We start from the raw sequence: 17,542 nt of genomic DNA on the forward strand, positions 1-17,542 counted from the left end.
ATATGGGAAACAATCTTCTCTGATCTATGGTTAAATCATCAACCTTAGTTAATGATTCATCAAGGAAAAAAGTTTCCTATTATCCAAAAAATGTTTATTAATTGGAATGGAATAATATTGTTTCTTACATAAGTACATAAGTACATAAGTAGTGCCATACTGGGAAAGACCAAAGGTCCATCTAGCCCAGCATCCTGTCACCGACAGTGGCCAATCCAGGTCAAGGGCACCTGGCACGCTCCCCAAACGTAAAAACATTCCAGACAAGTTATACCTAAAAATGAGGAATTTTTCCAGTCCATTTAATAGCGGTCTATGGACTTGTCCTTTAGGAATCTATCTAACCCCTTTTTAAACTCCGTCAAGCTAACCGCCCGTACCACGTTCTCCGGCAACGAATTCCAGAGTCTAATTACACGTTGGGTGAAGAAAAATTTTCTCCGATTCGTTTTAAATTTACCACACTGTAGCTTCAACTCATGCCCTCTAGTCCTAGTATTTTTGGATAGCGTGAACAGTCGCTTCACATCCACCCGATCCATTCCACTCATTATTTTATACACTTCTATCATATCTCCCCTCAGCCGTCTCTTCTCCAAGCTGAAAAGCCCTAGCCTTCTCAGCCTCTCTTCATAGGAAAGTCGTCCCATCCCCACTATCATTTTCGTCGCCCTTCGCTGTACCTTTTCCAATTCTACTATATCTTTTTTGAGATACGGAGACCAGTACTGTACACAATACTCCAGGTGCGGTCGCACCATGGAGCGATACAACGGCATTATAACATCCGCACACCTGGACTCCATACCCTTCTTAATAACACCCAACATTCTATTCGCTTTCCTAGCCGCAGCAGCACACTGAGCAGAAGGTTTCAGCGTATCATCGACGACGACACCCAGATCCCTTTCTTGATCCGTAACTCCTAACGCGGAACCTTGCAAGACGTAGCTATAATTCGGGTTCCTCTTACCCACATGCATCACTTTGCACTTGTCAACATTGAACTTCATCTGCCACTTGCACGCCCATTCTCCCAGTCTCGCAAGGTCCTCCTGTAATCGTTCACATTCCTCCTGCGACTTGACGACCCTGAATAATTTTGTGTCATCGGCGAATTTAATTACCTCACTAGTTATTCCCATCTCTAGGTCATTTATAAATACATTAAAAAGCAACGGACCCAGCACAGACCCCTGCGGGACCCCACTAACTACCCTCCTCCACTGAGAATACTGGCCACGCAATCCTACTCTCTGCTTCCTATCTTTCAACCAGTTCTTAATCCATAATAATACCCTACCTCCGATTCCATGACTCTGCAATTTCTTCAGGAGTCTTTCGTGCGGCACTTTGTCAAACGCCTTCTGAAAATCCAGATATACAATATCAACCGGCTCCCCATTGTCCACATGTTTGCTTACCCCCTGAGCAGCATCAAATTTATATTTATTAATTGCTTCCTCCAATTTTGTTTAATCTCTTTAGATTTGATCTTCCTCCATTGTCTCTCCAATTTTCTGCAGGCATGTTTTAATTTTAACAGATCTGCTGAATACCATTTAGTGGATTCTCTTTTAATTTTCACTTTCCTCGTCAAAGGAGCAGTATCCTCAAGAATGGTTTCTGAGATGGCATTCCAATCCTGAATCAAATTTCCTGCTAATGCCCCCCCCCCCCCCGCTTGTGCTATACCTACTTTTTCTCAAAATTCTGCCTGATCTGCAGTTCCTATAGAATAAAACTCTAGTTTACATCCATCCTTTCTGATTAAGCTGCCTCCTGTCAAAAAATAGTAAAATCTGATAGCAAATGACTAGAAGCCAGGGGTTAACCTGTAAATCAATTTGATCAGATAAATGATTAGATAGACTAAGGGTGGAATGACAGTGATCTGGGCCCCCAGGCAGAGGATGTTTTTGGGACCCCGCTGCCACCCCGTCTTTGTTTCCAGCACCCACCCAGCACACTACAGTCCCTCCGGGCCTGTAGAGCCCTGGTGATCTAGTGGCTTCTTCGGGGGGCAGAAAAGAACCCTACCCTACTCTTTCCTGCCTGTCACCGCTGCTCTACCCGGCACCACTGCTTCTTAATGGCTGCTGAGACTTTCTGTGAGAGTCTCATGGGTCTTGGCAGTCTCGGAAGACACTTTGAAGATATGGCGGTGCCGGACAGAGCAGCGCAGCGGGCAGGAAAGAGTGGAGTACTTTTCTTCCCGCAAAGAGGCCACTAGACCACAAGGGCCCTTCAAAGTGGGCTTAGTGGCTGTATTTTGCAGGAGGGGAGAGAGGCACTGGGCCCCCAGACTCTCTGGGCCCTCTGGCACCGCCCGGTTGCTCAGTCTGCCCCTGAAATAAACTAATCATATCCACAATTAGTGTCCTTTCTCATTGCAGCCAATGGTCCTAACATTTCTAAAAAAAAAAAAATTAAAGTTCTATAACAAAAGGATTGGAGATATTTTCTAGATGTAAGCTAATGTCTCCTGTTAGTAGAGTATAATTGCAAGACAGTAAATTATTAGCTATAAAATCATAAAACAAAGGTTTTGCCTCCTCCCATTTTCCTGGTGAACAATAGAATAATATACAACACAAGGAGCCTGAAAATGACTCATCCCTAATTTCTCAGTTAATTATTTCCAGGGAGGCCAAGCTGAATGAATTTATTCAATCCAGGCTTAAAGAAATCCTTATATATATATAATAGCTACCCCCCCCCCCCCCCCATTTACCTGTTGTAGGCTGATGTAATATATTATAGCCTAGAAGACTTAATTCCCTAAATTTAGCATCAGCAGCATCCTTTAGCCAGGTTTCCACAGTAAACAGAAATCCGGGCTGATCCTCCTCTAGAAAATTTCGAATCACTATTCTCTTATTATTAACTGATCTATTATTAGCATAATAGCAAGAAATGGGAGTACAGAATGTATTCCCTGCACAATTTGTTCATAATTGACATACATTTGGATGACATATTTTATCAGAGACAGAAATGTTAAATCTCTTTGATTTTCTACAACCTATAATGTTAGGGATAACCAATTGGGAGACAGTAGAACAATTTATCAGATTGGATAGGGTAACCATACTCTCTAAATTGTTGAACCTCATACAAGTTTAAGGTATAGAATGGATTATTCTCATTTATAAAACCCTGTTTGAATCCAGACTACCCACATCCTGCAGAAATCAGTATATGTAGAATATATATTGGAAACCAGTATATGTTATCCCCTAATCTTACCTTTAGATACCAACAAAAAAAACAGAATTCTACCCTTTAAATAACTAATAAAACAGTAAAATTGATCAAATCATTACTTTAAAAAATATAGGTAGAGTTGCGCACTAGGTTGCACACAAAGGCGCTTACATAGGTGTGTCACCTGCCCCTTCAGTGCAACGCCTCAAGAACAGGCATACTTTTAACGGCAGTCAGATGACATCAATACATGTGCGACTGTCGGTGGCAACTGATTCCTTCTGTTCAAGATGGTAAATTTGTAAGGTACGCAGCAATGAAGACCCAGTAGGCTGAAAATTGTAAAATAGATAGTAACACATTTAGGTAATGGATATTTGCAGTAAAATGGAATAAAACTTGTTCATCCCCCTCCTATCTCACAGAATCTTCAGCATCACTCAAGACACAGAGTGCCCTAGAAGGCAATCTGGAAGTCCAACCCCTTCTTGCTGGTGTGCATCAGGTGTTGGCTGCAACTGTAGAGCGGTATGTATTTATATATTTGAAGAACCAATTGCCACTAGAAATTACGATTAAGTAGTTATTATTTTTCCAATTAGCCAATACCATCTTAACAGCAACAGAGATAAGAATAACGAACAGTCGAAGTTGTTGTGGTGGTAAGTAGGTTTGTAGTGCAATAGATCCAAAGATAATTAGTGCTGGTTTCAAGTCTTCATTAATCCGGAGAATATCTATAATGGTCTTCCATATATCTGTCCAGAAATCGTGAGTTTTAGTACATTCAAATAAAAGGTGAAGTGCACCCTGTTCTGTGTCACAAGACCAAACATTTATTGGAAGGGAGTAATCCTGCCAACTTCATTTTTTGAGGCGTCCAAATAGCTCTATGGTGTAAAACGTACATATGCAGCTGAAGACAGGGGTCTGCTAAATTTTGTCCAAAAATCAGTCGATTGCTGGATAGAAAGGGACATGTGCAAATCTGATTCCAAGGCAGATTGTAATCCCAAAGGAGAGGTGTACTGCTTCTGTAAAATTAATTTATAAAGTCTCGATGCAACATGGCCTGAATTATTAAGATAAAGTACTAAAGAGTTTAGAGTTGGCTTTTGTTTAACTCTTTTATGTAAAAGGTGATTCTTCTCAATACAGTGTTTCAATCGTAGCCAGTGAAAATATTGATCTGGAGGTAAAGAATATTCCATCTGGAGATCAAGAAAAGATTTAACATGCTGAGTCTGAACAATATGTTCCAGAGACCAAATCTAATTGTTGATCCACTGTTTCCACCGAATGATGTCATTGTTGATAAGTATTAAAGGATTGTTCCATAAAGAGATAAGAAGAGACTTGTGGAATGGGATTTCCATGTAGTTATCCAAAGTACATGGGCATTCCCATGAAGAAAGACTGAGTTTGTTTTGCAGAATAGATTTATTCAGTCAGTCAGTCGCGTAGCGATCAAGAGCAGAAGCAGAATAGGATGTAGAATTTCTTGTTCCAGCTGGAGCCATACTGGTATGTAGTCGGAGCTATCATATATCCACTTACTTGATTGTTGAAGAATAAATGCTTTATGATATGTGAAGAAGTCAGGAAACACAACCCCTGAATGTTCTTTAAGAGTGGAAAGTGCTATCTTTGGGCATTTGGATGCCCATAAAAATTGAGATAGATGTTTATCTAGTTGAGCATAGAAAGTTTTGGGGAATAAAGTTGGAATCATACTCAAGATAAAGTTTATCTTTGGCATAACCATCATCTTTATGGTATCCAGTCTTCCCCACCATGATAAATATAGTGGATTCCAGGAATGTAGTACATCTTTAATTTTCCAAGTTATCATCTGACAGTTAATTTCAATAATTGTTTCAGTTCTGTGCAAATGGATACCCAAGTATTTTAGATGATTAGAGGACCATAATAGCCCAAAATGAGAAAGTGACTGAGGGGGAGCATGGATATTTAAAGAAAGTACGTCTGTTTTTTGAGCATTGATTTTATAACCAGAGATATCAGAAAAATGATTGACTAGGTCAATAAAAGGAGGAGAGAGAGAAATCTGAATTAGTTATGAACAATAGTACATCATCTGCATCTGCTGACGATTTAATTTCAAGTTGAACAGAAAACCTGTTATCCGAGCATCTTGTCTCACAGTGAGCAAAAAGGACTCTAGCGCTATGTTAAATAGGAAGGGCGAGAGAGGACATCCTTGTTGGGTGCCTCTTTTCAGAAAAATAGCATCAGACTGCGAATTATTAGGATTTGTATATAGAATTTTAATTTTTTGGACAAAAGTATTGAGAGCACCAAACCAATCTAAATTCCCATTCCACCCTGTCAAAGGCTTTTTTCTGCTTCGAGCGCCAGTGCAAAAATAGGGTCTGGATGGGATTTAGCCAAACGTGAAATGTGATGAAATAGTCTGGCATTATCTGTAATTAATCTATGAGGCATAAAACCAACTCGACTGGGGTGTATGATTTTCCCAATTATTTTCAAAAGTCTATTAGAGAGGAGTTTGGCATATTTCTTGTAGTCTACATTCAAAAGAGAAATTGGTCTAAAGCAAGGGGAGAGAGTTGATTTTCTATGCATCCGTCCAGCACATGGCTCACTAGCGCCCCCCAACCCCCAACCTAGCATTTTCAACGTTTTTGTGCATCCACATTCTTCTCCGGTCTGTTCAATAATTCCTCTAGATGTTTTGGAGGTTTGGATGTGCATATGACAGGGTATTCATGTTTAAAACACAAAGATTAATTCTAAAATGACCATCAATATGGGGTCAGATTTAACCATCTGAATAAGTATATTTTGGGGAAAAAGGTAGGAAAGGAGAGAGATGATCAAATATTTAAATACCTCCAAGGTATAAATACTCCAAAGCATAGGAGGTTGGCCTCTTAACAGAAAAGAGGCTCTGGAATGAGGGGCCACAGAATGAGAGTGAAAAGGGGTAAAGTCAGGTGTAATTTAGAGAATTTCTTGTTTTTAACAGAAGGGGAAGTGGGTGTGTATAATAGTCTCCCAGCAGAGGTGGTAGAGATGGGGACAGTATCTAAATTCAAGAAAACATGGGACAAGCACAGAAGATCTCTGAGGCAGAAGAATGGATTTTAGAGATAGAGCAGATGGTTTAGATGAGCAGTCTTTTTCTTCCATCATGTTCTATGTTTCACTTTAATGACTGCTTCAGGAAGATGCAGTAATGATCAGGGAAGTGTGCTTAATGAGCTTTTCTATTGCTATTTTATGTCAATAGTACAGTCAATAATGTGCATCGTTAATGATAAGCTAAATTAGATAGGCTAGACTGTTAAATAAAGGCCTGGGGCATTAAACAATAAGAAAATAAACAATGTAAGCTTTCCAAGGCATCACTGGGAAAATGAGCATTATTTGCTTATTTTATGTTCAGGATACAGAGTATTCAACAAAGATCTTTTATAGTCCAGAAATCATGCAACAGATACGTGGTATATCTTTCATAAAATGCACATATACAAGGGGCTCTTTTACTAAAGCACAATAAGCAGTTATCACATGAATTAGTATGTGGTAACTGTTAGCACATGGCCACAGTAACTTACCATACTGGTATGACACAATATGCTATTTCATGTGCTAACTACATAGCCTATTATGGGGCGAGAAATGAGCAAGATATGGATGGGAAATTGGTGTGCACTGCAGTTGTAATAACATGTGGAGGGGCAGTTTCGATATGATATCTAAATCCAATTTTGGGCATTTTCTGGAAACCGTCCAAACATCCAGTATCAAACATGGCCATTTTCAAACCAAAAAAGTACAACTTTTTTTTTTTTTTTTAAATGGCCATTTGCTAGATGCTTTTGTGGTCAGTGCATCTATCTTTTAGGGTTATTAAAAAAATGTCCAAAGGATAAACACAGAAAAACAAGCCATTGGGGGGTGTATGGGGGGGGGGGGGGCAGGATTCTTAGTAGACTGGCCACACAGACATCCCAGCAGTGGGGCACTGCAGTAGACTTCACATAAAAGGTTCCAGGTACATATCTCACTATTACCCCCTCATATCGTATGGTGAGCCCTTCAAAACCCAACAAAAACCTACTGTATCCAACTGTACACTACTACAATAGCCCTTATGCCTGCAGGGGTCACCTAGGTTTTTGGAGGGCTCACACTTTCCACCACAAGTTTACCAGTTAAAGTGGGATATGGGCCTGTGTTCCCTTCTCTACAGTCCACTGCACTAGGCTGCTCCAGGGACCTGCTTACTGCTCTAACAGGAGCGGCCATAACATCTGAAGCAAAGCTGGTATGTACTGTTTCGTTCTCATCTTTGGGGGGTGGGAGGGGGTCAGTGATCACTGGAGGAGTAAAGGGGGTCATACCTTAATCCCTCCAGTGGTCATATCATCATTAGGTGCACCTTTTTGTGACTTAGACATGCCTGAAACAGGTCTAGACCAAATGTCTACCTTTTAGCTTTGTTCCATTATGGCACAAAAACGTCCAAGTTTTGGGAATGCCCAAATCCCTCCCCTACAAATCCCTAACACACCCCCTTGTGATTTGAATGCACTGCAGAGAAAAATGTCTCAAATCCAAGTTTTAAAATCGTGACTTGGGCATTTTTCGGGGAAAAAAACATCCAAATGCCACTTTATGCTGTTTTTTATATGTGTTTCTCTTTTGAATATGAGCCCCATAGTCTCTTATGCAAAATGAAATATTTTTCTGAGTGGTAACTGTATAGAGACATGCTGGGAATACACCCAACAGATAACACACAGGGTTTGCACTTACTCCCCAAATAATATATAGTGTGACCTACGTTGTGCCCACAAATCTGGTTGTATTCTGTTTTGTGCGTGCAACTTAATTGGCTTAAAAAGCCAAACAGTGCCGATAATTGCCACTTAACAAGCAATTATTTCCACTAATTAGCTTTAATTTGATGTTACACACACTACTTTCTAAGCGTATTCTATAAAGTGATGCGTGTAAATTCAAAGACACAGATCTAAAAAGGGGTTTTGTCTATGGGAGGGGCATGAGTGGGTCATGGGAATTACTAGAATTTACATGTGCAGGGGCATTTTCGAAAGGGACGTCCAAATTGCGATTTGGACGTCCTTGCAAAATGGCAAAATCTAGGGGCGGGGAAACCCATATTCTCAAAACAAGATGGATGTCCATCTTTCGTTTTGAAAATATCATCAGGGACGTCCAAATCCTTAAATTTCACCGTCCCTAGACATGGTCATTTCTGATTTTCAGCGATTTTCGAAACCAAAGACGTCCATGTCAGAAACGAACAAATGCAAGCCATTTGTAGTGCACTGGTCCCCCTGACATGCCAGGACACCAACCGGTCACCCTAGGGGGCACTGCAGTGGACTTCATAAATTGCTCCCAGGTGCATAGCTCCCTTACCTTGTGTGCTGAGCCCCCCAAAACCCACTACCTACAACTGTACATCACTACCATAGCCCTTACGGGTGAAGGGGGGCACCTAGATATGGGTACAGTGGGTTTCTGGTGGGTTTTGGAGGGCTTGCTGTTTCCTCCACAAATGTAACAGGTGGGGGGGCTGGGTCCGCCTGTCTGAAGTGCACTGCAACCACTAAAACTGCTCCAGAGATCTGCATACTGCTGTCACGGACCGGAGTATGACATCTGAGGCTCGCATGACATATTTTTATGTTTTTTGAGGGTGGGAGGGGGTTAGTAACCACTGGGGGAGTAATGGGAGGTCCGGGTGAAAACGTCCCAAGTGTTCGTCAGGGACATCCTTGTTTTTTTGGGGTTATGGGTCAAGGACATCCAAGTGTTAGGCACGCCCAAGTCACGCCTTCACTACGTCTCCAACATACCCTCTTGAACTTTGGCCGTCCTTGCGATGGAGTGCAGTTGAGGATGTCCTAAATCAGGTTTCGATTATACCGATTTGGACGTCCCTGGGAGAAGGACATCCATCTTCTGATTTATGTCGAAAGATGGACGTCCTTCTCTTTCGAAAATGAGCCCATTAGTGTTACAGAATATATCCATTCTGTGTGCGTAACTTAGGTATCAGCATTTTAGTTGGCGTAAATGACCACGATTAAATATAGTCACAGGAAATAGGCCCTGGGAATATTCTATAAACTACACCTAAATTTAAGCATATTCTATAAACTGCCTAACTTTCGGAACGGCTTATAGAATATGCCTAGGTGTATTTTTTCAGAACCCATTTTTTAGGACTCATAAATAGAATCTAGCCCACTATGCATTAATTTTTGCATCTAATATACAATAAAAGCAAAACTTTACTAAAGTAAAAACTTTCATAGCATTATTGAAATATAGGAAGAATTTGCCGAGTGCTTTAGATACTTATATAGGGACATCATTGGGTTCCCTACTGATGTCAATGTCCTTAGTACATGGAATATAATGGTTTCTTCCTAGTCTAAAATCACCCTTGTTTCTGCCTGGAGGGCTTAGAAACTTGGCTTTTAAAAAGTTTTATAGTTAGAATGTATTTTAGTATTTTATCTATATGAATGTAAAATTATTTTGTGTATTTTGTAATGAATATTATGGATTGCCATATGGAAATGTAACAATATACAATATAGTTTTTATTGTCTGCAGCCACCCAGTAAGATTGGATCAGCATAGTTTACAAAGAAGAAGCTAGAACAATACTAGGAAATACAAACAAGTATCAAATGTTTAACAAAATAAAACTGGCTAAAATTTTACAAAACTTTCTGAAGTAGATACATTTTTAATTTCTTCCAAAATTTCATGTAATTAACCTTACGCCTAACATCTAATGGAAACATCTAATGGAAAGGAGTTCCACCAATAGGCAGCAAGATAGATCATTGAAGAAGACAATATTACTTTACGTTGATTCCCTTCAGGGAAGGATAATAAAGTAAAGAGAAAGTTAAGTTTCAGGCTATTTTGCATTTGATACACCGCCTGTTTGGACAGCGTTTATGGCGGTTTGCAATATACAATTAAAGAAAACATAAACATTGGATCCACATTGACAAGTAAGATTACTTGAAGGTGCCAATTCTAATAATTCAACCAGATATGCTGGACCAAAATCATAATAAGCTTTAAAAACAAACATTCATAATTTGAATATGATTCTGGCCTCCACAGGCAGCCAGTGCAGCTGAATTAAAATTGGAGATACTCTGTCACATTTTTTTTGCTCTGTAATGTCTGTAATGTTTTTCTTTGTTTAACAGAGCAACTTACATATAAAACATTGCAATAATCTAGTTGTATCAAAACTAAGGCCTGTGTGAGTACTTTGAATTGGTCAAACAAAAGATATTTTGAATTCAAGGAAGTAATAACTTTATGAAAAACCTTCCTAATCCTATATTAATTACTACTACTAATCATTTCTATAACGTTACTAGACATACAAAGCACTGTACACATTATATGCAGGTACTTTCTCTGTCCCTAGAGGGCTCACAATCTAAGTTTTGGTACCTGGGGCAATGGAGGGTTAGGTGACGTGTCCAAGATCACAAGGAGCTGCAGTGGGAATTGAACCCAGTTCCCCAGGATCAAAGTTTGTTGCACTAACTCCACTCCCTATTAAACTGTTCAATTATTTTAAAATCTGAATTTAAAATAATTCCTAAAATTTTTAAGGAAGATTCCAAATTGCATTCCAAGGTTCCAGTGTTTAATTTAATAATAGGTGGGGAAGGGCCAACCCAAAGAAATTTTAGTTTTATCTTTTTTCAACTTAAGTTTGTATATAATTGCCTATTTTCAACCTGCAGTATATAGTCTCGCAGAAACTGGTTTATTTTTTTCAGAATCCCTGGGAACCTCTAATAATATTGTTATAACACCAGTATATGTAAAAACTTTAAAACAGGCTAAACAAAACTCCTGTCCAAATGTACTCATCATTACATTGAAATGTACAGGGGACAGAGGAGAACCTTGTGGCACTCCACAAGGAGGGCGACAAGGAGAGCATTCTTGGCCTAGCCTATGCACTCTAAAAAATTTAGATTTTAGAATCCACTAAGCCATTACATCCTGTTATCCCTATTCCACTTAGTTGTTCAAAAGAATCTCATGATCGATCAAGTCAAATGCTACTGGTAAATCAAATTGGAATACCACTGAGTGGTAGCCTTTTGACAGCAAACTTTTCATTTTGGTCATCAAAGCACAAAGATGACTTTCTGCTAAATTATTTTCTGAAACCTGAGTGAGAACTATGTAATATATTATGCCAATCGCTTAGCTACCAAACCCTCCATGATTTTAACAAAAATTGGAATATTTGCCACCGACCAATGGAAAAGTAAACTATGGTCACCTGTTTTTTTTTTTTGTTTTAAATACAGGGCTCTAAATGATTTCTTCCAAATAATGTGGAAAACTTCCAGGTTTAAAAGAGAGCTCTAACCATGAATAAAACCAGAACAAAAAATCTGAAGGGGCAATTTTCAACAAATATGAGGGACAAAGATCCAAGATACAATGTGATCTGGAAAATCTTTTCATTAATGCAGTGGCTCCCAAACCTGGTCCTGGAAGCACCTCAGCCAGTCAGGTTTTCAGGATATCCACAGTAAACATTCATGTGAGACATTTGCATGCACTGCCTTCACTGCATGCAAATCTCTCTCATGAATATTTACTGTGAATACCCTGAAAATCTGACTGGCCGGGGTGCCTCCAGGACCAGGTTTGGGAACCACTGCATTAATGCATTAACACCACACAATGTAGGAAATGTTGAAATCCACCTAGAATCTCTATCTAAGAAAGAGGAGAAAGCTTGCAGGGAGAAGGGAAAAGCTGGTGTTTTGATCCCTGGAGAAATGTGAATATTCAGTTTCAGGGAGAAAGAAAAAGAACTTACTGTACCAAAGGGATCCACCTCTGAATCATCATTAGTTTTTTGGGGATCTCAGGGTAACACTTTGCTCTGTACTAAGGATAAAAGTGTTTTACTATTCTCCGACATACTTGCAGCATACACAGTCGGTATCAACATTTTACAGGACAGGAGACTTGGCTAGAACATCAGCATATGGATGGGTTTACCAGTCAGGATCTCCAGACTGGGGTGGCTCTATCATTAGGCCAATTAAAGCAGCCACCCCACACAGCAAATTTTGTGGGTGGAAGAAAGGTACTCCCAACATGTTTCTACAATGGTAGCCTCACTTAGCTTCCGGTTAGTCCTAGCCCATCAGTCAAGCATCATCTCCTGCCACTACTGCCTTCACCGTTGCTGCTTCCAGGATGTGTGGCAGCACCAATAAAACAAAAAGAAGACATGGGGTTTTCCAGCTTGTGTTTACCACTAAACGTTATGCCTCTTACAAACAGGAAGTATATGTCAGAGGGACTGGGATAAACAGACTTCAGCTTTATCTCTGTATTATGGCTGCTGCTACACATCCAGAAAGCAGTAGTGAAGCAGTAAGCAGCAGGCAGGGGCACAGCTGGATCAGGGTAGGAGGAAGAAAGATAAGATGCTTGTTACAGGGAAAAGGGCAGATGGTGGACACAGAGGGAGAAGAGTGACAGAAGGGACATGCTATATTAGGATGAGAGCAATGGAGAAGAGGTGCTGGATTGGGAGAAGATGTTGGCTTGAGGGATGGGAAAGGGGAGAGGTAAGCGAAGGGAGATGGTGGACATAGGTTGAGATAGGGACATAAAGGAGAGATAGAGGCACAGATGGGGATACTGAGCACTAAAGAGGGTAGGCTTGTTCCAGTAACTCCTGTGGTAGATCTACATCAAAACCGCTGAAAACACAGTGGTCTCTCTGCCACTAAACCCTCTCTCCAGACCTTTAAACGAGCCCTGAAGACTCGTCTATTCCACTTTGACTTTCCCTTCTATCTCATGATACAATTCATTTCCTCTTTTTTTTTATTTAACCCTGTTTTTTTATTGTATGTATTTTATGTATATTGTTTATTATTTTTAGATTTTCCATTTTTACAAACCACTTTATGACTGTTTGCTTAGGCCACAGCGCTATATCAAGTTTTATGAAAATAAACAAAAAAACAAACCGGCCCATTTGCAGAAGTGACATCCTCAGTAGTGCTGTTTATCTGCGATCCCCTTAGTGGCGAATGCCACATACGTGCACCAAAGGAGCGTGCACAAGGAGCAGGTCCTGCTCCTTTGTGTGCATCTTTTCAGACCTGAGGGTATACTTCACTACTTATTTGCATTGTTTAAATTGCTTACTTCTGATTCTTTTTTGCACCATATGCCTTGCTCAGTCTATCCCTGTTTGAGGACATCAATCACCTCTACTCCATCCTTGAGCTAGGCAGCTGCAGGTAAGTTGTCTTCTCCTGATCCCCTTAAGTTCACCCTCTGCATGCTCGAGCAGGACAGTAACTCATAGCATCTCCATAGGATTGCTCAATATGCCATGAATTCAGAGTAAGCAATTTCTCCTGTGTGACTTTATTCTAACACGTAAATTTGGTATTCTCTTCAGTGATCACTGGGTTAATTCTTTACGACTAATCATATTAGGTGACTTTAACTTTCACTTTAATGATCCCTCTTCCTCTCTTGCCCAAGATTTCTTATCACTTATTAGAGACTTAGATTTCATTCAGCATGTTATAGGGGCTATCCACATAGGCGGACACATATTAGTTTTGGTCTGCTATTTCTCGTCTTTAAATACTTTTGCATTGCTCCCCTTACCATGGACTGACCACTCCTTAGTTTCTTTACATACACCATTAATTCTTCCACTTTTAATTTAGGATCAGCATCTGACTCATATAGAAATCTTAGTAAATTTCACAGCAGAGTTGCTCCTGGAACACTCAGAATTGGATCTCACAGACTTCTCTGACCACTCCATAGATGATAAAGTCAAGAATTTGCTTTTATAACCATCACTTCCATTGTACCACTCTTGATCCTCCACTAGCAGGCACATTGACCCGTGGTTCACATCATATCTGCGAGGATTTCCTTAGGAAAACTTGGGTGCCCCTTTCGATTATGCCCCTCTTAGATTGTGAGGGCAATTCTATAATTGGGCATTCCCTTTAAGGCACCCCAATGCTCTATGGTAAAAGCCTATTCTATAATGGCATCTGGACACTTAGATTCCATTAGAACACTAGTGAAACCCAGCATCAGAATACCTAAAATCTAGGTGCCCGTATGTACACCAGATGTAGCAAAGGTTACTGAGAAGCATCAGAAACAATTTCTGTTAATACATACCAGGGTTCTGGTTCTAGGGGTAGTATTTCTACTGAAAATTCCCTGTAAATGTATGATAAAATACCATAATCTAATATTTTCTTTGAGGCTTCCCAGTTTTGTTTCTGAGTAATAAACTTGTGGCATAGAGTAGGGCTGCAGTTTCTCAGCAGGGAGAGGGTTAGTCTCTAACTGGGGTTATAGCCTTATGAATCCGCTGGAAAATTTGATTGTTCTTTTACAGGTATTTTTTCCTTAGTCAGGATGTTTTTTGTTAATTTCCACTAATATTGTTTGATCTCTTGCATTCTCCTTTCCCCTCTCCATTAACTGAGGACTGGAGTCGGTTGTTCAGATTAATTTTCCTATATTAGTAGTCTGACAACTTGTTTTCTGGACAAGTTTATTCTTGTAATTGTATAGTTGGAAAATGAATTAAAAGAAGAAAAAGACAAGAAAAACAGCTCCCTTCCAATTCCCAGTTATTCTATTTCTGATAGGATTTAATTAGTCTCATTATTTCTTTCACTTTATTGGGTTGCTGGCTAGTACCATATTTTCTCTGACAAGCTAATCAAGTTTTAGTTTTACTCCACTGCAAGCACAGAGTTAAGTCTTTCTTTTTTAAAGGGAAATCAAAATTACAAATTGATACATATTTATCCCCAGGACACCCTCCTCAGGTAAGAGGTGCCCCAAAGCTTCTCCCTACCTTTTTAAGCCATCACAAGTCATATCCTGATGATGCAAGTTGCTCTGATTATTATACTGAAGATTTTTAAACCTAAGAACTCTCATTCTACCTTGCCCTTTTAAAGGGCTTATGTATGAGTTCCTGGGTGCACTACTTCCTCTCTCTGCCCCCTGTGTTTCCCCTCCAAGTTATCAGCCATTTGTGACAAATCAGCAAATGTAATATGGTAAAAACAAAATAAATTTAACCCAATGAGAAACAATTGAGTCACTAGCAAATCTATATATTTAACTTCTCATTACATTTAGTCCAAATGTTTTAAATTCTACAATGTATATAAACTCTTGAGTCCTGTTGCAGGGAACTCATAGCATATCATTCAACACATGGACATTTTAATTCTTTTGTCAAAATTACCGTGAAATACAACGAAAAGCATATCAAATGGACTTACTGGTAAGAAAAAGTAGTTGTTTTGTACAAACAAGTGCTTTTCATCGCTTGAGTGAGGCAAACTTAAGTTCGAAGTGTTGTAGATAGGGAAAATGACTATCACCGTTTCATCTAGAAAAAACTAGAATAAAAGAAAAAGAATTGTCATAAAATAGTGAGGGTTTATTTAGGATCATATCTTGTAGGACATATTTTGAAAATATTTTGGCTTTAGGGCTGACATTTCTCCATACTACACCATCACAGCTAGGACTCTTGTCTGTTCATCTTCAGAAAGAACATATGATTGACAACCTAATCCCATAGTGAGGCTAGACAGCTGCCAAACTGAAAACATTCCAGAAGAAAATAAGTACAATTCAGAAAAAAGTAGAATCAAGAAAATTATAGAGAAGCATGGCAGTGGCTGTTACTTGGCCTGCACTTTACAAAGACACTATAGCAATATTACTTAAAGTTCATGAACATGTGAAGCTCGTGCTTTTATTAGTCTTTGAGTCACTTTGACCTAAATTGAATGTTAACGTGATGGTGCAAGAACAAATGATTTTATGTAAGTTTGTTGAAGTTAAAATAAAGCAAATAACTAGGACTTTAAAAAAAATTTTGTTTAATGAATGGCAAGCTATTAGCATGGACTGTTTTTAACATTCTGTTAAGATCTATTCCAGTTCAGGAACCTTTTCGAGGCTTGGTCGTGAAAAAAAGGGACCAAGTAAAGTCGACCAAATGCTTGTGAGGGACGCCCTTCTTTTTTCTATTATCAGCCAAGGACGCCCATCTCTTAACCACGCCCCCATCCTGCCTTCAGTAAACTGCCAACACCCCCCCCCCCCCCGTGAACTTTGGTCATCCCTGCGACGGAAAGAAGTTGAGGACACAAAAAAAATCGGCTTTCGATTATGCCAATTTGGGCGACCTCAGGAGAAAGACGCCCATCTCCCGATTTGTGTCAGAAGATGGGCATCCTTCCCTTTCGAAAATAAGCTAGATAGTAACCCATTTAAATCAAATAGGAAAAAAGTATTTTTTCAGTCAACGTATAGTTAAGTTCCAGAATTCATTACAGTTAATGTAGCTGGGTTTAAAAAAGGTTTAGACAAATTCCTTGAAAAAAGTCCATAAACTATTACTAAGGTAGACCTGGGGAAAGCCACTGCTTATCCTTGAGGTTAAGTGGCATGAAACTTTGCTACTTTATGGGCACTGCCAGGTACTTGTGACCTGGAGTGGCCATTTTTAGAACCAGGATACTAGGCTACAAACACACCTCCAACAACTTCCCACTCACTGCATATCACGCACATACATCCCACCAACTAGTTCCTAGCACAACCCCTCACACATCCCTTCTACAAATCTATTTTTGGAAAACAAACAGGGTACCAAAACATTAGGCTGTCACTCTATGCACATTTATACATTTTCCAGTCTCCCCACACAATATCAACAACAACTGCTTCTCATCAAGAATCTCCTGTTATTTTTGTAACAATATTCTTAGTTGAAAAATCAACTCAAAATTGCTTTTGACTAATTTTGCCTGCAGTATAAGATACCAGCTTGATAGTCTTAAGAATGATTTGTGTATGGCTCTGGACTGTAATGAACTGTACAGACAAGTCTTGATTGCTTTACACCATCTGTATTTATGAAGACTTTTAGGGACATTTACATACTATGGTTTGTACATTTCAATGTTCTGTTAATGATAACAAAATGCTTCCCAAAGTCATTAACACGGGGCTGAAAAAGGAGAGAAAGGAACATAAAATATGGAGAAGTCACAAACCTTAACAATGAATAATAGACTATTTTGCCACATTGGCAGTGCAGTTTCCAAATGATAGTGCATTTTCCATTTTCCATGGACCAGAAGCAGTAATTCATATGATGATGATGTGACTGCTATAGTTAAAAGAGTTGACCTTGCTTGATATG

The 17,542-nt window shown here is 39.4% G+C and overlaps 1 protein-coding gene across 1 annotated transcript in view; it reads right to left on the bottom strand.

Annotated features, from left to right (window-relative positions):
- Window positions 1-17,542, bottom strand: part of ADCY2 (adenylate cyclase 2) — an 812,163-nt gene that overhangs the window by 90,420 nt on the left and 704,201 nt on the right. Inside the window, exon 17 of the mRNA XM_030205406.1 lies at window positions 15,603-15,722. Coding sequence (XP_030061266.1) covers window positions 15,603-15,722 — 120 coding nt within the window. The remainder of the gene's footprint in view (window positions 1-15,602; window positions 15,723-17,542) is intronic.

Source organism: Microcaecilia unicolor, chromosome 1 (genome assembly GCF_901765095.1).
Source record: "Microcaecilia unicolor chromosome 1, aMicUni1.1, whole genome shotgun sequence".
NCBI classification, from domain to species: Eukaryota; Metazoa; Chordata; class Amphibia; order Gymnophiona; family Siphonopidae; genus Microcaecilia; species Microcaecilia unicolor.